At 34.3% G+C, this 23,652-nt stretch overlaps 5 protein-coding genes across 6 annotated transcripts; all 5 read right to left on the reverse strand.

Moving 5' to 3' along the window:
* Positions 1-1,825: 1,825 nt before the first annotated feature.
* LOC120348450 (uncharacterized) lies at positions 1,826-12,098 on the reverse strand. Of its 2 annotated transcripts, XM_039418570.2 has the most exons (8): positions 11,122-12,098; positions 10,764-10,831; positions 10,020-10,105; positions 9,437-9,520; positions 7,603-7,683; positions 7,119-7,224; positions 4,977-5,123; positions 4,449-4,586 (listed from the first exon to the last, which is right to left on the reverse strand). In XM_039418570.2, exons 1-7 carry the CDS (start codon positions 11,149-11,151, stop codon positions 5,105-5,107), a joined length of 474 nt encoding a protein of 157 aa, XP_039274504.2. In that variant the 5' UTR covers positions 11,152-12,098; the 3' UTR covers positions 4,449-4,586; positions 4,977-5,104. The 2 variants fall into 2 exon arrangements, with proteins under 2 accessions (XP_039274505.2, XP_039274504.2); XM_039418571.2 differs by lacking the exons at positions 7,119-7,224; positions 7,603-7,683; positions 9,437-9,520; ... (1 more) ...; positions 10,764-10,831; positions 11,122-12,098 and adding exons at positions 1,826-2,016; positions 2,284-2,375; positions 3,164-3,268; positions 3,766-3,926 and having other exon boundaries at positions 4,445-4,586; positions 4,977-5,117.
* LOC120340903 (uncharacterized) lies at positions 12,095-12,466 on the reverse strand. The gene has a single exon (XM_039409303.2). It carries the CDS (start codon positions 12,464-12,466, stop codon positions 12,095-12,097), a length of 372 nt encoding a protein of 123 aa, XP_039265237.2.
* A 47-nt stretch (positions 12,467-12,513) lies between these two features.
* On the reverse strand, positions 12,514-14,212 carry LOC120348447 (GPI alpha-1,2-mannosyltransferase 3-like). The gene has a single exon (XM_039418567.2). It carries the CDS (start codon positions 14,199-14,201, stop codon positions 12,573-12,575), a length of 1,629 nt encoding a protein of 542 aa, XP_039274501.2. The 5' UTR covers positions 14,202-14,212; the 3' UTR covers positions 12,514-12,572.
* A 36-nt stretch (positions 14,213-14,248) lies between these two features.
* Positions 14,249-16,569, reverse strand: LOC120340897 (F-box only protein 22-like). Its single transcript, XM_039409291.2, has one exon. The coding sequence runs from the start codon at positions 16,567-16,569 to the stop codon at positions 15,256-15,258; it is 1,314 nt and encodes a 437-aa protein (XP_039265225.2). The 3' UTR covers positions 14,249-15,255.
* Positions 16,546-19,124, reverse strand: LOC120348448 (F-box only protein 8-like). The gene has a single exon (XM_039418568.2). It carries the CDS (start codon positions 19,067-19,069, stop codon positions 18,005-18,007), a length of 1,065 nt encoding a protein of 354 aa, XP_039274502.2. The 5' UTR covers positions 19,070-19,124; the 3' UTR covers positions 16,546-18,004.
* Between the last annotated feature and the right edge of the window lie 4,528 nt (positions 19,125-23,652).

Genomic DNA, 23,652 nt, shown 5'->3' on the forward strand with positions numbered 1-23,652 from the left:
TGCTTTACTAGGTGGTGTTTTATCATACTTTCGTGAACAATTATATGGGTTCACAACTTCAAAAATTTAAGGGGTAAGATGGACATAGGGGGAATTTTCGAATACCCCAAAAAATTTTCCAAATACATTGCTTATTTTGATATTCTGATAAGAAACAGAACGCAATACTAGTATTTTGATGCGATTTTATCACATGTCCGTCATATCCGACCATATGTCCAACTTCCCCGAATTTTTTTTTCGTTAAAAAACGTTTCTGCTGTTGCGATGGTTGGAGACCGGCGGACGCCGCCGAGTGGCTAAAGAGTTCAGCCCCTTATGTTTGTACTTGCAAAGTTTTAGGAATATTTGAAGAAAGGTTTTCGAAATATAGATAATTTTCAATAAGGGGGGCCATCATCCCCCGCCCTACTATAGTAGTGGCGAAACGCAGAGCCGACTCAACGCCGCGCAATTCAGTTTTTTTCAGCAAGGTCCCGAAATACCAACTTAGACGGACTTGGTGGTTATTTGACGATGGCAAATGACGACTTGGCGAAGTTTTCTATAACAATTCGTAATAAAATGATTGTCACAAGAAAAGTGGCATAAGGAAAACACGGTGGAAACGTATTTACTTGACCATCACGCAGTGTCTGGTTTGATTTCAAGTAATATCTGTCACGAAAGAATATAATTTGAAGCAACATTAAACGCGAGATGCGAAAAATACAACGGTAATTCTCGGGAATTAATTTTAAAATACCTGAGAGCTTTAAATATTTATCATATTTAAAAGAACGCCACCCATGCAACATAATAGCAGTCTGATTAGAACGGTAAACTCTCGTTGTTTATCAAATTTGAAGTAAGTAAACTCGCGATATTTCGATCACTCTTGGGTTTTCTCCGACTTGCGGCCCGCGAGACTTCGTCAAAAGTTTTTGCAGTTCTTCAACTTCGAACCACCCTATGGTAGACTACTAGTACCGGTAAAATTTCAAACTACAGTTGTGACTTGTATCCTTTGGTATTCCGAATCGCGTTGAGACTGGAGACATGAATCTTTATTAGCCAACCTACATGCGACCGCGATCAACAGAAATCGTCAAAATAGTTCGCGATCGACTAATCGGTAATAAGGTCACACACAAAAACAAACGAGTTCGAATATGCAAATAATTGCACACATACATACAAAAACTTCCGCCACTGTCAATAGGCTCGATTCTTTGGACTCATTCTTAATGAAATCGCCATAAAATTTTGTATTTCTTATGTCCCATTTAATTTAATAGTTTGGTTATGCCATCGCGTACACAGTACTGTATTATTCCGGTTTTAAATGCGCACAACATGCGCTGCATGAAACTGGTTCAAGACAATATTTTGAGGTACTTATTAAATTCTCAGACGTGGCGATCGACGTGTTGGCCACCCCTGTCGTATATCATCGAACTAAAATATTACGCTAATGTAAATTGCATTGCTGGTCACTTCATCAAAACTGAAAACAAAAGCTATTCTGAATGAGCAATACCTAATGGACGACTTCGGCGCTCCTTACGAACATCAGTACATAGACATCATTGCCCAATGGCCAATGCCCTCCCTTTTCGCCACATATTTACATTAAGACAGGTTCGGTTAAAGACCTTTTAAATTCAGATATTCAGCAAATTAATACTGGGCGCTATGTAACGACTCCCATCAATATGTAAAATTGCACAAAAAAAATGGAACACACAACAAGTTCCGAAGCACTGATGAACACCATTCGCTAGGTCTATTCACACAAGTGCTGACCACTGATTCTGAAGCTGATAGCAAATACCAAATGTGAATGGCCCTAATTCGATAATAAAATCGAGATCAGAGAATTTATTGATCAGAATACATTTAATCAATATCAATTTAGTAAAATCAATATAAACAGATTTAAACAGATGAAAAAAACTTATAATAATAATTTATACTCTCGAACTGGTTCCATAAACTCCATCTCGTTTGAATGAATTTGCTTCAGTTTCCGTTGAGCTATTAAGAGATTTTTTGTATGAATTTTTGTTAACTACATATATTTTAGAGTGCAATAAAAATAAAACACTAATTTTTACTTCGTTATGTTTTACTACTAAGCTATTGAAAGGATGGTGTAGGGGTTTGCAGTTAATCGAAATACCCTCATGGACAAAACAACTCAATAAAAAAAGGTCTCCTGATCATAATTAACATGCCACCAATGAGAAGCACCCCATAGAATATGTTTTTAACAACAATAAACTAATAGAAAATATATCATACCATTGTGAGGTGGAAGGAACGCTCTTAATTTGCTTTGAAGCATCTCGACAAATTTGATTCAACAGTGTCTTGACAGCTATGATTGATGCATTCTAAAAATATGTCAAATTATAGAGAATTCAAACTGCTCAAACTTTCTCCAGTGAGGTAACAAAAACCAAATAGTTTAACGTTACTTTCTACTATATCCAAGGATAGGATTTTTGCATTAAACTTAATAGAAAACAAGATGAAAAATACAGATTCAAACAATAAGGCAAACCCACGGCCTCTCATGTGGGGATCTGACAAAGAAGCTATGTAGCTTTTGGCCTAGTTTATCTCTGTCCTTCCTAGGTCATTTTGGGTTGTAAAGTAGTTGAAGTATTAGACTGAACTATGATTGCACTACAGCTAGGATTGGGTATTCTAAAATACCATTTAATTTCAGAATCCACTAGAGTAGTTTTTTCGACTCCAATCTCGAATACCACAAAAATACATAAATTATTGAAAACATAGAATCCATCACTCATCAATTCACTGAGTTGACACATATGAGTTGACATAAATTAAGAAACATGTTTCACTAACATCTCACCGGGAATACAATATTCACAGGTCAGAATTACATTGTAAAAAATAAGTCTCCAATAATGAGGAATTCATCTCAACCATAGGTGGACAAAATGGCGACATGATATAATTTCTTCCATATCAGTGGCTTATTGTGTGCAGTACCATGTTTGAAGCAAAAAGCTTATAAATACATCACATAAATAAATATCAGTTCACTATAACACAACATCATAGTACACAAATGGACATTATGGACTTTCCAAATAGACTGCAACTAGAGTCGAAATATGTTTACTTATTCAATAGCAATCATAGTATCTACCTCTGGTTCTGTTGGATTGAACTTTGTTACTTGATCGAAGAAAGGATGATGAATTGAAACATGCAGTGAAGCACATTTATCTTCATCACAAAGGAATTGTACCAACTGTAAAAAAGATATTGACATTCAAAGAAACATGTATAGCGCTTCCTGCACTAGTAAGTAAAACTACAATAGGATAGAATAAGATTTTTCAAATTTATCACAAAGGAGTGAAAAGTCAATGAGACAGCTTAATCATATGGCGAACCACGACCGCCCGTCCAGTCACCAGGCCGTGTTGGGTATTAGATTATTTAACCAGTTATTTGTTTCAGATGCATGGACTTGATGGAGGAAGGCGTTACCAACCAGTGGGTACGCGAAACACCCTTCAATTGAGAGTGCAGCAACCCTCTCACATGTAATTATACCCCACATTAGTCGAACCTGCGAACCCACTCTGAGTAACCAGAGGTGGGATAGCGAGCATATTCCTAACGCTTATATAAAATGATCATATACTATAATATCTATCCAATATTGAATATCTAATTTTTTTTAAATATGTCATTCCATGGTTAGTAAGGGAACAACGAAAATGACAATTTTTAAGAACTAACCTGCACTATTTCAGGTCTACACTTTGTTTTCAAATGTTCAAAATGAATATCTTTCAGTTTCTCTTTCTGCTTTGTTTTCGTCTGTTTCTTTGAGGGATCAAGTTGAGCATTTGATGCATAATTCACAGGAAATCCAGTAGCCATCTCAAATACAATTTGGCCTACATCGAAATTAAATTTTCAGAGACATTTAGAAATTTCATGAACAAAGAGATAAATTATACATAGACATTCGATATCGTGGATGTTTATGGTAGTACGAAAATATCTTTTCTTTGGCTTGGCGGTGTGGTATTTTGTGCTAAGCGTTAGGAATACACTCGCCATCCCACCTCTGATTAGGCCCGAATCATGTGGGAATAATTATGTAAGAATAAATTGCTGACTCCTCGCCGCTGTAGGGTGGTTCACGTAACAGCTGGTAAGTTATGGCTTTCGCAACTAGCAAGTCCATGCATCTGAAAACAAATACCGGTAACTGGCTAACTAATCCCATACCCAGCATGGACTGATATCAGGACGAAAGGCCGTGGTTCGCCAAATAATTAGGCAGTCTTATCCTCCCTCATGGGATAAATATGCATATCCTATCCTAATTTGAGCAGTATAATGATTTATTCGAAGTTTTGTCGTCGAGTTAATCACAACACTGAACTTAGTTACCAATGCTTCATCTTACCAACTGCATTGAGTGTTGCCCGATCATCATTCGATTCCTGAATGTACTTCGTTCTCATTTGTACAAGTTCGATTTCATAGCCAGATAATTTACAAACTCCTTGATCGATAAATACATTCCGAGCATGTAACCAATGATGAGTCTAGTTAAAACAAGACCTATCATCAGAATTTATTGTATTCAATCAAGGATTGCCAAAATTAACCACATTTTGAAATAGTATTGGTAAATATGGAGTATCGAAAATATTTTAAATTGGGCCATTTTCAAAAAAGAACAAATACAAGGTGACCCAATGAAGGGAACTCATAAATACCAATCACTTTTTATTTAATTTTCATCATTCAATAAATAAAGAACGTTAGGTCATACTGTCAAACTGTTCAAATTGATAATTCCTCTCCCAAAACATTCTAGTTTATTTATAAAATCAATAATTTGAAATACAGAATATATTTAATTTCGAATCAATGTGATAATTTTATTAGTATTTCAACATCCCTAACAAAAAAAGACAGTGTAAACATACCACCTTTTTCATTGGGAAACGAAGTTTATCCAAAAATATTAATCCGAGTAATATTTGCTTCGTATAAACGCATATCTTCTCCAGTGAAAAAGGTTTTCCAAAATCCAATTTTTTGGGGTTCACTGTCTTTGTTAAGTGATGAAATGGTTTCTGTAAATGAACGAAATAAAATACAGTAAATAAAATTTAGCAAAATACGATGAATGACAATTGACATTTTCACACACTTGCAAATCATTGTTGAAAACAATTATGGTCATTTTGAGTTGAACACAGCAACGTTAATTTGTGAGGGGTGAGATTTTTTGAGGGAAAGGGCGAATGTTGTATTTCAAAAAAAAAAATATATTAAAAATATTATAAAAAAAATTATGCTTATTCAAAGCTGGTATCTAATCATAGTTGGAAGCAATATTCGTTAAAGTATTTCACTAAAAACTTACAGGTGTTTAAAAATAAAAAATTTACGTTTTCCTCCTTTCTTGAAACACCATGAGCAAAAGAACTCGAATTTATATCTAACTTTAAACATTTATAAAAAGTTTATATTCCATATAACAACAGTTAATTTTTGGTTCAGATGTCTGAAGTATATAAGTTGATAATCAATAAAATGATTTAAACTGAAGTGAGTAGATATACCCGAAATCCACATTGATTATTATTGCCTATTAATCATCGATATTTTGAGAGTAAAATATGATAATACATTAGATACATAGTCCAAGCTGGCTGCTAGTGGGTATCATTTCACAATCATTGATGAGATCACTGATACAATCACCCATGAGCAAACAGTAACAACATCCAGACCCATTCAGGAAATGATATTTTTGATTAGTATGGCACAATGTACGTAATTGAAACTGAGAAATTTTAGAATTGCTTTTTATGACTGATTGAAGAATTCAGATAAAATTGTCATTGTATTACTATATTCAAAAAATTTTATTCTTTCATTTGTATATTCCTGGATAATGTAGCCTAAAACTAATTAGACACTTATGACAATGATTTTCATTTTAAAAGTGTAAATTTTGCATTAAAAATTAAATTGTTTGAAAAGTCATTTATTGAATAGTAATACTCATTTGGTAGATTCAATTATAATCCATACAATTTCTGTCAATTTGATTATTGAATTTGATTCATTTTGATTGCAAATCATGATGGAATTGGAATTGCTAACTGATTCATTTTGTCCTTTCTGACGTACCATACCAAGCATCTGATCATGCATAGAACCACGGGACTTGTATTCATTGAGTACAAGTAATGTTTCCCTGTCTGTCTGGTAGTTCAGATCAAAAACAGGTAACAGAAAAGGACACGACTCATCTTTAATGCTGTGAAAATAGGTTATACCATTTGCTGGGTGATATGATAATTAGAGATTAATTAACAAGACAAGAGTTGATAACGTGATGACCTTTGTTGCGCATGTGAGAAAAATGCTTGCATCTTGTTGGAGATAATAAAAAGTTCGTCAAATTATTTGAAAGAACTACACTCGCAAGGGGAAGGGCTTCATGACCGAAACAAGTCTAAATATCTAGAGAAATGGCAATAACTATACCTTGTAAATTTACTAACTCGCTTAGACAAGAATAAATCGCTTTCCATAAAGAGCAATAGTTGTAAGCTTTAGTTACGATTATAAAATTCTAATTTATCACTACCATGCTATGCCATTCAAGCATCTCCGTAGGATAGGTATTCGAAGTAGGAAGAACTAGTACTCAATATACAATATCTTAATATCTGCAGTTAGGTAGAATTGGAAACATTTCAAAAAAGTTTGTAATTTCATTTATAGTAAATAAAACCTCATGTGAGGTTTCAAGCAGCAAATTAACCAAAAGAAAGCTCAGAAATGGGAAAATCCACTTCCGTTTATATTAGAAAATTTGGACATAAACCTTGCATTGACAGTATGTTAACAACAGCTCAGAATATGGGTAAACAGAGTACGCAGATAAACCCTTATTGGTCAAGCAGACATTTGAAATAAAACTGGTCGGTCACCGTCGCAGCGTAATCTTATAATTGGCGCATCATTGTTTAATAAGAAAAGTGGGAAATTTTTATGAAATAATGGTAATAGCATCATAATGATAGTTTTGTATTTAATTAGTTTAAACTTACGTTAGCAAAATATCAAGCATGCTTTCCAGTACATTTTCCCAATTGCCTTTAGTAAAATTGGATAACTTTGGTCGACAAGATATTTTCAATATGCATTTCCCTCTAGCTGAAAACATGAAAATCACAATTAAAATAAAATATTTAAAAAAAATAGCCGAGCAGCAAGAGTCAAATAAATCCAATTCTAGAAAGCAGAGGCATATTAGAAAAAGCATCTCAAAGATTGTAAGAATCCAGTTTACTAGTCAGTACAGGTACAAAAAAAATTTTCATTAAGCTATCAGAGCTAAATTTCATCATTTCACTGAATATCATATTCATGACAAATGCAAGTATGGTTGAATTGGGTAGTATTGCCACTGTCAGGTGACTGATACACAAAATGTCAAGCAAGGAACAAAAGGAAAAAAGAAGCTTACAATAAAATTCATGTTTGCACGGTTTTGGAATATTTTTTTAGTAAATATATTAAAATAGGACTAACATCTTGTCAAAATTCCTCCACTTTCTCGTTTTGCTCTTTCTGTATCTCGTAACGCAAACCAGTAAGTACTTGAACGGCTATCTGTGAATAAAAACAAAATAATTATTCGTAGTATCGTACCATTATGAATCAACAAAATTTTAAAGTGATAATTTTATACAAAATAGGATGGGATTTTTACATATTTATCCCGGGGGAAAGGACAACCGATGAGACGGCTTAACCATATGGCGAACCACAGCCTCTCGTCCGGTTACCATTCCATGTCGGGTATGGGATTAGTTAGTTACTTGTTTTCGAATGGAGGAAGCCGTAACCGACCAGTGGTCAAGCAATCTCTCGCATATAACCATCCTTGCATGGGATTCAAACCTGCTAATCAGAGGTGCGGTGGCGAGCGTATTCCTAACACTTAGCACGATGAGCCACACCACCGCCTACTGATTTCTTCACATACAATACATAATTTGTAATACAATAGGAGAAATATTTACAAAAATCGTCAAGATATTTTGTGAGTGATAATGTTTCTCAACCCAAATATAAGTGTGTGACTCAACAAGTATAAGTATAAAAAAACACAAAGTGACTGAAGCTTAATAACATACATCTGCTCAAATACTGCAAACACAATTTTTTTAAAATAAAATTGGTGCATTCACCAACATTTACATTCAAAATGAAATAGCAGAACGTTTAAGGTAGGGGTGGGCAACCTTTTTCGGCTCGCGTGCCAAAATCGGCTACACGTGCCGACCAAAATTGAAAACAATGCTTTTCAACTTTCAAAGAAAAAATATACAATATTAAACCTTTTAAACATGTAGAGACAGATTCACTATTCTGGGAAAGTTTCGCCCAACAAATAGATTTGATTATTTTCTTATTCTATATCAGTAAGACTTCTGCTGCTGTATTAGCCTGATAGTTACATTGGGTTTATATTTAGTAAGGAAATACATGAATTACTGGTTTCATCTTTCAGGCCACTCCTGTTATACTAGACTTGATGAATTTCATAACTGAGAACAGAGGTACACAAACAATATGTAAATGAAAACATGGAGAGTAATGCAGTTGCAAAGTTTTTAAGACACGCACACCAAATTTTCAGCAATGGCATCCCAATTACGCAATAGTTCGTTTTCTGCACTTCTCTCTTGTATTCCCTTCCCTAATCGCTTATATTTCTTTCAAAATCAATTTATAGCAGTAAGTTAGCAAGTACCGGTAACTCTAACCAACATGAGCTATACAACTTATTAAATCAAGCAGAAATGAGGAATAGGGTGGCACAGACGAACTATATTGCGCAATGTAGCCAAATAAATGCAGTACTCTTCTCGACAAAATTTATCGTGAGCTCACTCATTTGTTATTTCATAATATATTTCTTTGTAGCCATATGCTACTAAGGACTACTAAATAAATAACGAATTGTTAACAAACGATAATAAATAAACGAACGCCTAGTTTCATCAGATAATTCAGAGTCTTGAACTTTTTATCTAAGGGAGAATGATCTCGTTTCCGGGGCCTCCTCACTCGCGTGCCGAATAAATGGGCTCGCATGCCAAAGCCAGGGGTTGCCCACCCCTGGTTTGAGGTATTCAACAAACAGAGATGGAGTCCATGCCACTGGAACTTATTGTTTGTTCTATAGTCATTGTGATCAATTATGCTGAAAAGTTTATAGAATACAATTTTTTTGGTAAAATCAATCAAATTGGTTGAAAGTTAGGTAATTCTGATTGCATTCACTTTGTACTGAAAAGTAATTTTAAATATTAATATTATTTACTCTTAAGATAGAAATATCACCAAATCAAATTACCTATTTGTTTGTAAGATTGTATAAACTCTAATTTACTCAAATGTCGCAAGTAATATTGACAGCTCATCAATGCATGATCATATCCTGTTAAAATAAGGTTGTATGAATAAATTTCTGTTTGCAGTTGAAATATTTAAAATCAATGTATAATTAAATATAAGAAAACGATTGATCTTTCAATGTCTAACGTCAGAAAAAATCAAATATTGAATGCATATATAGGAAAATAAGAACTAAGTAATAATTAGGAAAGGCAATATTAGTTTTAAAAGTCACCTAGATTTTGATTACAAAACATTTACTCAGGTTGTTTGGAACATATTCAGAAAAAACATAACTTCTGTGCAAAGCATCATAGATTACTGGAACTTTTGGGTACAATCAACGCAAACAGATGTTCAGGTGATCAATCAATTTTCTGCATTTCTGTACAAATAATCAAGAAATCAATAGATTTCATATTTTTTTTCCGGGTCACCCTGTACGTATTGTCACAATTCACACGAAAGCAAACGACATATCAATAAATTGTTCAAAAATGGAAACAAAACTTTATTCAAATTTCTGTCAGATAATAAATCACCTTGATGGGAAGTGGAAAAGTCGGTTCCTTGTTGATGCAACAGCAACGAATTTTCATCAAGTATTAATGTGTATTCAGATTTTTTTCTGAAATGAAAAAAAAACAAAGAGTAGAAACAGTGGATGAAGATTTGATAATGAATAACTCTCATGTTTAACTAATTTTGATCACTTGATTTAATTGTTCCATTTAGCAGCTTATAATATGTGTCAAGTAGTAATGACCTTATTTTGGAATATAAATAAGTAAGGTGTGACATTGTTAGCATGAGCACTATCTGGTTATTTTCAAACACTTATCCATACATATGCCATTGGTAGCTTCCACTGCTTGGTCATAGTTAGGTTTGGTTCAGCATTTTCTAACCAATTCATTACCCCTGGGTAAGGGATTTGAACCAGAGATTTTAACAAACCACAAGGATTTACAAGTCTCAATGATGAAACCTATAAATTTTCATATGCTTTTTACACAATATGCTAGTTTGTGCATTTGGAAAAATGCAGCCGAACACCAACAAGATATACCTTAGTTCTCCTCAAGTATAAAAATGTATGGTTGATAATCGAATAGAAATAGTGTCTAAAAATAGTATATACCTTTTAGGTGCGGCAAGCATGACTGCATTAATTAGTACTATCTACTTCAATTGATTAATTAATGCATAGTATTATCCCTGCGTTATTATTGAATATTGATTGACCTGAAGCAAGCTGTATTATACCTATAAATATGAGAACTCACCTGAACATGCATAAAATCACTATATATAGAAGTTGAAATAAAACAAGGGCTGAGATTCCTATAAACACCTAAAATAAAATATTTTTTTGATTCTGTTAAGACTAATTTCAGGCAATTACCAGAAAAGAGTTAAAAAAATTTTACCAGACTAAATCTGAGATGTTAAAATCGATGTTATTAAAAACAACCGAAGATATATCAGGAATGTTTGATAGCAAATTCCATGGAGCCCACTAATGAATATACTGTGTGCAAATCCCAAAGTACCAAATAAAGCTGCCATGCAAGCTTGTAGAAAACACTAATTTCATTCTTATGAAAGAATGTTGACACAAAAAATTAGCATTTACCTACTTACCCAAGAGTTTTGCCTTACTATGTCCCACATAAATTTGCTTTGTAGTAAAATGCAATATGCTTTTCCGAATAGATAGAAACATCAAAGAAATGAAGAGGCATAATATAATGTTAGAAATAAAATAATTAAAACATAAAAAGAATTTCGTTACAATACATCAAACAAGGTTTATAAATTAATCACATTTCACCGTTTTCTGTTGAAAAATCGTTCACACAAAACAAGAAAAAGAGAGCGCAATACCAATAGTAAGATTATTCAAATGAAATACAAAACCCCAAAGTTTTTTGAAAAGATTTGCATTACAAATATTGTAATAAACATAAAATGCATAAAACACCGAAAGGATGGGAAATATGATCAAAAGTATTCTGTTTGAACAGAGCTAACATGAGATGTAAGGTTTTGCATTGAGCTACTTCACGCTTTTCAATTGACTATATATAATAAACATCCTCTATTGGAACATTATATATCAGTGAATGCAACTCCTGAAGAAAATAAATTTGAAGCAGAATTTTTTTAAAGCAAAATATTTATTAACCTTTTTATTAGGCCTTTTTATTTTATTTTATTACAATTCAGAAGAATTTACTATAGGCTACTAGAGTCAAATCCTAATCTTTCTCTATCAACTAACCTTTAGTAATCCGTAACAATGTGCGATAAACAACTTGCTCTCAATAATAAATGAGTTGCGTATATACAATATGAATATTGTTGCGAAAGTGTGAGCTGGATCGCACTGTGTGGGTTCGCAGGTTCGAATCTTGTGGAAAAAATTATATGCGAAAGGATAGCTGGACTCGTCGCCTTTCATGGGGGCATCAAAAACAAGTAACTGGTTAACGCAGTTATTGTCATACCCGGTGTGGATTGATTACCGAACAAGATACCGTGGTTTGATTGACTATCCTCTCCCATGGAATAAAAATCCTGAATTCACAATAACTTTCATAACATATTTCGATAATTAAGGGTACGAAGATGTAGAAACAGAGGAAGACGGTGACTGGGGTGCTGACATTCGAGGTTGTTTACGAGGTGGACCATCGGATGACAATACATCAGGATTTTTATTAGAGTCTGTGTCAACATGGTTCATTTCTTCTGAAGAACTTTTCCTTTTTTCAACGTCGCCATTCAATTTTTTATCAAGTTGAAGATATAAATATCGCAATAAAATATTACTTCTGTCGGAAACTATTACTTGTTCTACTGGTTGATCTTCCGTAGAAAGATAAGAAGTCAATTTTTTGGCAGTTTTGCTCGAGTCGGATTTAAAATTTGAAAAATTGTTCGGATTCTGAGAAGGTAAACCTTTCAGCATGCTTTTTCCAGACATCTGAAACCACAGTCTTTTACAATAAATAAATTGCAGTATAATCTAACCTACAAAAATACAAAATGTTGATAAAACACACATGAGAACAATTTTGCAACTGAAGATATTATCGAGACGTTTTCTTGCATAGGATGTAAAGAAATCTTCCAGTTCTGCCTTCTGGAACATGAGTATGAAAAGCAGTGGCACAAATATTGTAATTATCCAATGGGTCATAAGCTTTCAACTTATCATACAATGAATCAAATAACAGAATCCAGTAAGGTCGATCAGCGAGGATTTTTTGACTAAAAATATTATTATCAAGCCACTCAATAGGATTACTATGAAACTGATCTGCTTCGTCACTATAATTCTTTATACCAGAAAGATTTGGAGGGCAAGTTAGGAATCTTGTGGTCACATTCAAATGAAGATGGGAATATAGTGGTGTAGTATGACATGGCATCAGGTATAAGACGCTTCCAGGACAATTAGAAATGCAATTTTCAGCAAGCAAATCTTTCAATTTATCAGTTATTTCCAATGGACCTCTTTGATGAATGAGTCCGGTATACAAGGCCACAGGTACATTTGTAATCAATAGAAATATTAACGATGTGTTTCTCATTTTTTTTGAAAATGTTGACAAACTAATACCAGAGAAAAGAGACGCTATTGGAACAAGATGAAGAACAAATCTAAATTCCTTGTGTCCAAGAAAACTATAAACTAAAACAGTGAATAAGAATAGAGATAACAAACATTTGCATATTTTTAAATTTTCTGTAGATAATTTAGCAGGAAATGTATGTTTCATTACAAAAGCAGCACCAAAGATGAAAAATATCATTTGAGTGGTAAGGATAGCAGGTATACCTTGAGTGATATACCAATGCCAGGGATGAGTGCCATAATGCACACCCATATCCTCCATAACATTGAATTTAAAAAAGTTCCATGGCACAAATACGAACTTACCATAATAAAATAAATCAATTAAAGTGGACGTTATCAAGACAAAGAAAGATTGGACTACATATGACAGAAATACCATTGCATTGCGGCTTCTAAATATATGCCATAAAGCTAATGGTACCCAAATTACAGCAGCTGTTGGTCTAATTACAGTAATTAATATAGCGATTAATTGATAAATTGCTACTTTGCTAAGATACCAGTGGGCAGTATTCCAAGGATAATAATACAATCCAATACATAACAGATTAGTTTCGAATGTATTTATTATTGTCCTTGTGGAGCAATACCACCAAAACCAGTTTATACAGTTGCATAGAATTCCGTAATTCGCAATTTCATAACCAAAATAAAGCTTCACAAATTTATAAAGATATACATCACCAATTGCGCTCAAGAAAGCTTGAAACAACCTAGGACCATATATAAGTGTCACAGGATTATCAATGCCAAGAGAATTTAAAATTTGATATATCCCAGAAAAAATAGCAGGATAAATATAACTTCGTAGTCCATATTTCCATTCCCATGTTAGATATCCATACCCAAAAACAGACTTGTAGGCAACTTCTAATGACTGCCAATATTCATCAGGTACAAATGAAGTTCTTACTAAAAATGTATTGATGATACGAAGACAGATCAAAGACAAAATAAGGTATTTTTCAGAATCACCAAATTCTTTATCATCAGATCTTATTTTTGTATTTGTTAACTTGTGTTGCGCCTTTATATCAGATTTGCCATCAGTCTTCTTTCTTTGAGTTAATTTTGACATGCTCGGAAATTTCAGATGTAAAAATTATTAACACCAAATGAATAAAGCTGAAAAAACGAAACGAGAGGTTGAATAATGCCCGAATTTGTTTCACTTGTTACAAATTTTACAAAGAAAAAAAATCAACGAAGTACCGGCATGTGTTTCATGATTGAATTCACACAACCATTGTCGAAATAAGCGACATTATCAACTCAGTATTCCAATGAATGGAAACAATAATCAGCAATACCAAAATGGTCCACTATTCGACTAATGTGAAAAATACCATAGGATAGCAGAATTATTCTAAAAATTCTGCTAAATGATAATATAGAAAAAAGGGCAATATGTATATAGAATAAAATATAGAGAAAGATTCTCACAGTCGCAAAGTGGGAACAAAATAAAAATAATGAAGTTTAAAACAAATTTGGTAGTGAACATACAACTGAAAAGAGTGGTGCATGACTCAAAAAAGACAGAACATTGTAATTTTTTTTTAAAGGCCTTATTTTACAGTATTTAAAGTATTAATAGTTAGTTCACTTCGAGTATAGAGCACTGATAAAGACTTTGCTGCATCATCAATATCATATTAGATATTTTTAAACAGTTTAGCATTTTCAAAGCCTTCAAAAAGGAAAGAGAGTAGGCTAAAATAGAAAAGATGAGACAGCATATAGTTTTTTGGTAGTGGATATTGTAGTGTTAGATTGTCAGTCCAGAAGTATTTCTAGAATAAGGAAAAATTCAGAATTGTCTCAAATTTTACATTGGAAAAACTGATTTTGATTGTCCCACTCCCAACAATAAAAAAAATATTAGCGAAAAGTATTACCAGTAGTACTATAAAAGTACATATACTAGCCATGCATTGAACAGCAATCATCTCCTAATCCTATATCTGACTTTGATTTGCAGTTCGTCAGACAATAACATATGCCATTCTGGTTGTCCCATTTGAGGTTGAAGACTGGCTACAGTATTACAATAATGATTTTAAAGATTTTAACCAATTGAACACAAATCACAACAAAAAAGTTGAAAGCACAGAAAGTGTATGCTGAGATGATTATTTCAACATTACCACTGCAAAAACAGTGCTTTCTCTTGATATCAGATCACTGTTCTGGTCAAAAAGTTTTTCTTGGTGGCCAATGAGATTTATGAAACCACCAATTTCTCCCATTCCATATATTCCCAAGAGCGGAACATTTGGAATCATTTTTCTAAATGCTTCTTGTTCAAGATTACGTGGAACGTCTGCAAAATCATCAGTATCTTCTTCAACGTACCATTCTTGAGGATTAGCACGAGAGCAACAAGCTACCATAAAGCCCAAAGTTTGCGAATTACAAGATGCACAATGGCCAAATTTATTTTTGAATTTACACATATTTGGGCAGTTGGCACCAAAAGATTTTACAGTTTCCCGTAGCGTTTCTAAACATGCATTTAATTCTTTGATAGTGTCAACATGAGATCCTACCAAAACTGATGCAGAACGTACATTTTTACCTTTAAAAGATACTATTACATAATCTTGAATACCATTGGTACTATTGGCTGGTCCATTATCAGGATTAAAAATAATTAAAGTTTCGAAAATGCACCCAATAACAACAACCCCACGACAAGCTGCCGGCTTCAGTATATTCTTGTGTAAAGGTGACAAAGATGAATCTTTTGAAACTACTGACACAAAAACTAACTTGGTGTCACAATGTTCAAGTTCGTCACCAACAGTTTGAATAAACTTATCATGATCCTCACTTGAATGTTCTTCTTCCAGATTGAAATAATTGACAGAAAATAAGTTTGATAAACTCTGTGGAAATGATATATAATTGAAAACATCACTGATATCATCAACAATATTCTCTATTGAAGCTTTCTCACTATCCACACATACAACACTGTACACTGACCTTAGAGTTAGTAATTTATTCGCAGGTGGAAGCCAATATCGTATCATATTTTCATGATCATAATTGAAACTATTGATTATACGATCATTTGACATAGAGACAGATATCCCCGCGGTCGGTGCACAATGCCATTCTTTTCTCCACTCAGAAAATTCTTTGTACATACTGGAGTTCTTTTCCCATGTCATTTGTCTGTTTGATCTCTTGAATTTTACAGTTTGTTTATCCTCATCACAATTTTTCACATAAGTGATATATTCCACTTGATTCACACTTTTTCTCCCACGAAGAACATCTGCAGAGCAAGATTTCCATGATTTACAAACTGATTGTAAACGTAATAAATCTCTGGCCGACAAAAAACTAAATATCCTTTCCAGAACTAATGGTATATTTGTCAAAACATATTCGACTTTTTCCATTTTATAAGATACTTCTGAAAAAAAAATAACAAGCATAGGATATAGTTACAATTACAAGCATATAAATGAAAATCATTAATAACTCATTTAAAACTAATAATACCAACAGGAGATAATTTTAAACAAATATGGATATGGGATCCTTGATTCAAGCCCATTTATAAATCACTATCCATTTAGAGTGGAAAAATAAAGTCTAACAAGACATTTCAAAATCCACTTTTCTAAAGCTTAACAAGACCTGGTGGTATCAAATCAAAACTCTATATCCCAAACATATATCATTATAATTAACTTAGTTGTGAAATCAATTACTAATGTATTAGAAAATTGAACAATACCGGTAAATGATTTCAGTCAAAACTTGGGCACAAATGAATAAATACAAATATTGTGCCATTTTGGATGTGTTTTGCACGTGCTTTATCAATGAGAAATTAGTGCCTTTTTAAAGTATATAGATTAATTACGGAAAAATAAATTGCCGCCACACACAAAATATAGTTTTGTTCAACCACAAGTTATCTATATAATAAGAGTTGTCAATGACAGCAAGTTTCAAATTAATTATATTCGAGGTACAAACATAAGAGTGCGACTCGTTAGAAAATTATCGCTTAGGTGTTCAAATGTTAAACTTACACTTAAAAATTTATGTATTTGACAAAAACACGCAGACAAAAAAAATTACAAAATAATCCACCAAGCACTGCAGAAAAGTATAGTCACATTTATTATTAATACACCACAATAACCAATGATCCTACACCGACATCGTTTTGCTACAAGGTTTTACAAATGGCCTTCTATTAGGTAATAAGGTTGGTTGAACAGGGAACCCAACTTTGTGTTAACCTAGTTGAAAATACACTGCTCCGACTATGAGATGTGGATGAAGACATCTAGCAAATCATTGTCAGATTTCATCATGCTCAACAAAGACCATTACTGGCATAAAACAATAATTTTTTAGTAAATTTAGTTATAGATCATTATTTAAGTACCTTATTTAAAGAGATTTCAATTATATCAATTGCAGCTCGTTAAGGCAGTTTATCATAAATTAGATACTCGGTTGGAAAGTGGCATAAAGTTACATACAGACAATAATGACACAAGGCAAAAATATATATATATTCGCAACTATAGTATGAACTAGTATATGAAATAATAAAATCAGCTTTATTCCCATGTGTTGAATTTGTAGTTTCAACAAACGAGAAAAATTACAAGAAATTACTGTTTCATATAATAGATGAGGAAAGAAGATGAATTAATGGTACAATGGAAATGATATATATTCACAGTAAATTATACATCTAAAAGTACCAAATGAAAGAGACTTTATATTTGTTCTCACACCATAAATGTTGCAAACATACTGCGGATAACAATAACAATCAAAGTTAGAGAAAAATCACAACAACAGACCTATGATAACAACATGTATCACAGAACAACGGAGAGAATTCTAGCCTTGATCATCTTTCCATCGTTGTGGAGCAATATGTCCAACCAAATAAATATTATCATACAAATGTCCTGCAAAATCAGAATCAACCGCCGCAATTGCCTGAATTGGCCCTATATTCTCCTGGGGCATCCCTCTTCTATTTTGTAGTTGAATATTGCCTTGGGCGTGTTGTCTACTGTATTCCACAACCGCTGAACGAACATTGCGTACAAATTCCCGTTTTGACATTTTATTTTTGACCTGTGGACTAGTCAAATCAACAGAGAGTAATATAAGAGAGTAACACAGTATCGCAACAATCTCAGGTACAAGAGCAATATCAGGATTATCGTTGCAAAATCTCACAGCAAACTTATCAATGAGCAAATTAAGATATTCACCTCTTGAAATCGGAGCATCGACTGCCTGGAAAAATTTTCTCAATGCATTAGGAAGGAACTGATTTTTAAAACTTTGCAACTTCAATAACTCATCTAACACGTCATTTCGAGTGTTCAGATATTGACGTACTTTTTGCCAGACTAGTTGATTTGTTCCATGGAAAAACATGGCAATCTCAGAGGCATTATCATCGAGGATGTGATTTTCAAAAAGGTATTTCATGCCCCATAAAGGCTCTGCGTTAAATGTGAGACTCCCTTCATCAAGAAGTAGATAAAGCTTTTTAAATGACTTCCCTTCATCTTTCCATGACTTGTAGGCCGTACAATAGGCCCACGAATTTTTACAAAGACCTTCCCATAACATCTCATCATTTGCTAAATCAGACCAAACACATGCAGCTAGGCATAAATCAGTTGCATTCAAATTTTTTAATACTTCTATTCCAATCTCAGGCGGCAACAAGTACAAATCGGGAAACTTTTCTAGCACATCTAGTCGACAACCTTTTGAACTATTTCGAAAGTTTCTTGCCCGCCGATGTTTGAAGATTTGCCACAAATATCCAGGTCTGTACAGATGGCTTGTCCCATTTTGACCGCCGTTGTTTAATCCACTGCGAGAAGGTGATGGAAAGGAACTTCCAACGCCATGGGTTTCACGTGAACTAAGTTGTCCCATTGGTGTATTAATTAACTAAGTCATTATAATACTGCATAATATATAGATATTCATTTTTAAAAGGATTCAAATAGTTCCATAATCAGTTTTTATTCGCATGATTTTTATCTATCATTTTATCGCTTGCTTACTACAGTACTATGCTCACTATGGAGTCGCAATAAAATTTCTCATTATTGTAATTTAAATTGTGGATTCAGCTTATAGGATACTTGTAGCAGAATTTATTTGTTTGCCAAACCAGAAATCTAAGTTATACCGTACAGTTACCGGTATATCAGTATATGTATATTATAGTATATACCGGGCCTACATACAAAACATAAAGAATTTAAGTTTTTGATAAATGCAGAAATGATTGGTTAGTAACCATAGGGTCGTTGAGTGAGACAATTGAAGCATGTTACCAATGCTGCAATGAAACACAAGTCTACAAGGGTTACAAGTAGACTACATAAATAAAAACAGAAATACTTTTACAGTTTCAATATTCTGATATTAATCAACTCTCAACATCTCGCCTTAACTTGTGAACCATGCCCAAATGCAGTACGCTTTCGGTCTTTAATAATTTTGTACCATGAGCAATTTTTCCGCACGACCAACCGAAATACTGCGATTGCTAGTACCAGTAGTCAGATATCAGGATATTGCGTGTTTGAAAAGCTGACTCGCAGCTGTTTTATTTGCGATACCAGTACCTAATCTATACTGGTAGTAGTAGATACCTTTTTTGGTAATGAACAATTGATTACGGTATCCTATAACAAAGTGTTTCTAGGGACATTGGACCCATAACCAGAAAACGGTACGGAGTAGTACGTTACCCTATTCACAAAAACATAACTAATGCACGAATAAAACCAGACCACAACAAAAGAAAATTGTCGAATATTGCGAAAAACTTTTGCAAGAATGACCTTTAGCGAGAACGAATTTTGGCACCTCTGATTACTTTACCCTGCGTGGGTTTGCATCCCATACGGCATACGCGCATACGGCAGACGGGGATAGTTATGTGTGAGAGGATTGCTGGACTTCTCGCCGCCGTAGGGTGACTCACATCTGCACGTAACCACTGGTCGGCAATGGCTTCCTCCACCATCAAATCCATGCTTCTGAAAACAATTAACTGGCGAACTAATCCCATACCCGACATTGACTGGTAACCTGACGAGAGGCCGTGGTTCGCCATATGATTAAGCCGCCTTATCGGCTTTCTTCTCCCACGGGATAAATATGTAAATCCTACCTACCAGCTTAAGTAGGCTGTGTCTCAGCTGTTCAATGCCAATATTTTCCAAATTACTCCGAAGCAAAATGAATCGCGGTGGACTCGTAAATATTGATATTATAGACACCTATCCATTGCATAACATTTAATGATAACCTTGCACCTGAACTTCTTTTCAGGGCTGTGGAATCGTGGCGAAATTTACAATCAAAGAACGCTACGGCGGTATCTCGTTATAAAAACTAGCCACCAATAATTAGGTAGCCTACATACGAGAAACGTTATGCAAAAGTGGAAATTAATTATTATTATTTAATTAACAAAAAACGACCTCAACAAAAGACATTAAACCCAATTTAATTCAGAGACTGTTGCAGAAAAAGTTTCAGTAGTTGGCATTATCTGATTTAACTCGGCGTTCCTTTCTTCATTTTCGTTTGTTAACAATTTTTTTTTTGAATAACACATTTGTCTCTTTATGACATATGGCTTCAAAGAAATATGTTAGAATGTATCAACTAGATGAGCTCAAATTTGCTCGAGACAAGCGTAGTATTTTATTTGGACCTCCAGAAATCAGAAGTATGTGCACCAAGATGACACACAACCTGAAGCCTAACCGGGTACACATACTAAGTTCAGGTTGTGCGCCATCTTGGTGCACATACTTCTGGGGGACCTTTTATTTGGCTACAATGTAGTCACCCGTACCACCATTATCTTCATTTCTGCTTGAATTATGAAATTGGAGAGCGCATTATAGTCGGAGTTGCTTGTTGACATATTGGTATAAATTGATAGAAGTCTGTTTTTCCTGACCAACTCAAATTGCTTCATTGAACACTTAGTCATCATTGAAAAATTTTCCATGGAAATTTCTGTGGTGCCCCTTCCCTTGGTATCCTAAACACGTGCTTATTTTTTCTTAGTTAATCCAGTACTGCATCTGATCACAATTGACGCTGTGTCAGTCATCCTAAAATCTTGATTTCTTTTATAAGCAGTACAAAATTGATATATATAAACTTATCATCGCTGAATTTTTTTTTATTCCAATCTTAATTTTCCTGGTCTTTCTGCTGATTATATATTTCCTATATTCTCTTGACTGCTGAGTTTTATTTAATTTTCTGTGTTTATTGCTTCTTTTCATACTTATTTTTTTTCTGTGACTGTTTGCCTTTGTCTGTATTTTCCCACAATTGCTTGCGAAGTATGTTTGGTGTAAATCTGGCCAATTTTTATTTTCACTGATGAATGAATGCGACTTATCTTTTTTTGACGACCTACAGCTGGCCTACTCGAGTTTTTTTGCTGTTCTCGCTTGTCTTTTTACACTTTTCATCCTCAAGCACCATGTTCGCATCTTACTTTTTTCAACTTCATCTCTGGCTGGCACATATCTCGCTCCCGCACTTGGTGGTGGTACCCTGACTGCCTGCGGATTGGCACTCGCTGATTCTTCCGACTTCATCTATGTCTGGCTCATATTTTCTTGACCACCTGTGTGTCTGGTCTGCGTGCTGCTGGCCCACTCAAGTTTTCCGATTGGCTGGCTCATCTTTTCTTGACGACCTGTGTGTCTTGTCTGCGTGCTGCTGACCCACTCAAGTTTTCCGTTTCCATTCCTTTATTTTCCTTTGCTCCCTGATGCTGTTTCGCCCATCCTGCCATTTCTTTCCTCGACCACCCATGCTGTCTTGTCTTCTGGTTCTCATCTTCTCTGATTCAGACACTTGAATCAGACGGATTTCCGTCCGATCTCATCTCCCTTCCATCACGTTCGAACTGGCTAGCCAGGAACGTTTTTAGTGGAAGAGTAGACAACATTTCATGTTAATGATCCCGTTTTTATCAAAGATGTCGTTGGTACTCGTTTCCAATGTGTTGTGTTCCTTGAGTGAAATGACAAAATTTGTTGACGCTATCTGAAGTTCTGAACTACATTGGTAGACATCGCCCGATCAAAGAGCTATTATGAGTCGGTGCAAAATCATGGCAGATCCTTGATGACACATCAAAGTCATGAATGTGGGCATCCACAATTGACATAAAATTTATTTATCACTGTATTTTGAATAATTCTGAAGTTTTTCTGAAAAATTGATCTTGTGCGTTATAAACCGGTGCGCTGAATATATATATGGATCAGGTAGTGCTTCATTGCCTACAGTCAATACCAGTATCTGTATCAGTACCCGTTGCGTACCCACCCCTTATGTATGAATAAAACCCCAATTTAGGCAATTGATTGACAGTGAGCTTTATAACCATGTGCGCCTTATTGTCCGTAAAATAGCGCATTTAAATGAAGAATACCTAGTCACGATAAAACGGCCCCTCCGACTCCGAGTTCAGAAAGTACGTGCACCTGGTAACATCGTAAATATATACTACTACAACTTGTTAACTATTTCCATGCATACCCTATCTTAACTGAAAACCTGTCATGGTTTGCTATGCGACTAAACCCTCTTCTAGATTCTAGAATATTTCACTGGGGTGAATGTGAACATCGTATATAAAATGTGGTTAGAAAGGAATCAAGTCATTTTTCAAAATGCTAACCCAAATGTTAGCAATGTAGGTTAATTAAGAACATGCAAGTCCATGCATCTGAAACAAATAAATGGCTAACTAACCCCACACCTGTAACCGGGCGAGCGGCCTGTTTCGCAATATATGATTAATCCGCCATATCGGCTTTTCGGTGCTCCAGAGGCATGCGCATCAAGATGTCGCACAACCTGAATTCTAACTGGTACACACATACTATGTTCAGGTTGTGCGCCATCTTGGTGCGCATACTTCTGGAGGTCTGGCTTTTCTCTAAATATATAAATGCTATCCTATCCTAACTTCCTTAAAGCGAGAAGGAATGTAGAAAAGTTTGAACGACATTCTGAATCCTGTAGTTTCACAGGAGAATTTAATATAATTGAAACTAATATATATTGAAAGTTTTTCTTAATTAATGGCGCGGCGGTGTGGCTCAACGGGCTAAGCGTTAGGAATACGCTCGCCACTCTGCGTGACTTATCGTTGACTTATTACTGATTAGCCATTGTTACAGAAATGAACAGAGAAATCGAGACACGAGGAAACATCAATTGTTATCTCATTGCTGATTGGCCATTGTTGCGAAAATGAACAACAAAATGGATATTTACGATTGAAGTAACATCACAGAGATGTTTATTCCCAGTTCAGTAAAGAACTATAATGTAACAAATCTGTATTCGTTTTGTCATTTGTGTATACTTATTTATCGTTATTCATTTATTATTATTTTATTTATTCTTTAAATATTGAATAATATAACTAGGCTAGATTGTGATTGTGGAACCAT

This window comes from Styela clava, chromosome 1, assembly GCF_964204865.1.
Source record: "Styela clava chromosome 1, kaStyClav1.hap1.2, whole genome shotgun sequence".
Classification (NCBI taxonomy): domain Eukaryota; kingdom Metazoa; phylum Chordata; class Ascidiacea; order Stolidobranchia; family Styelidae; genus Styela; species Styela clava.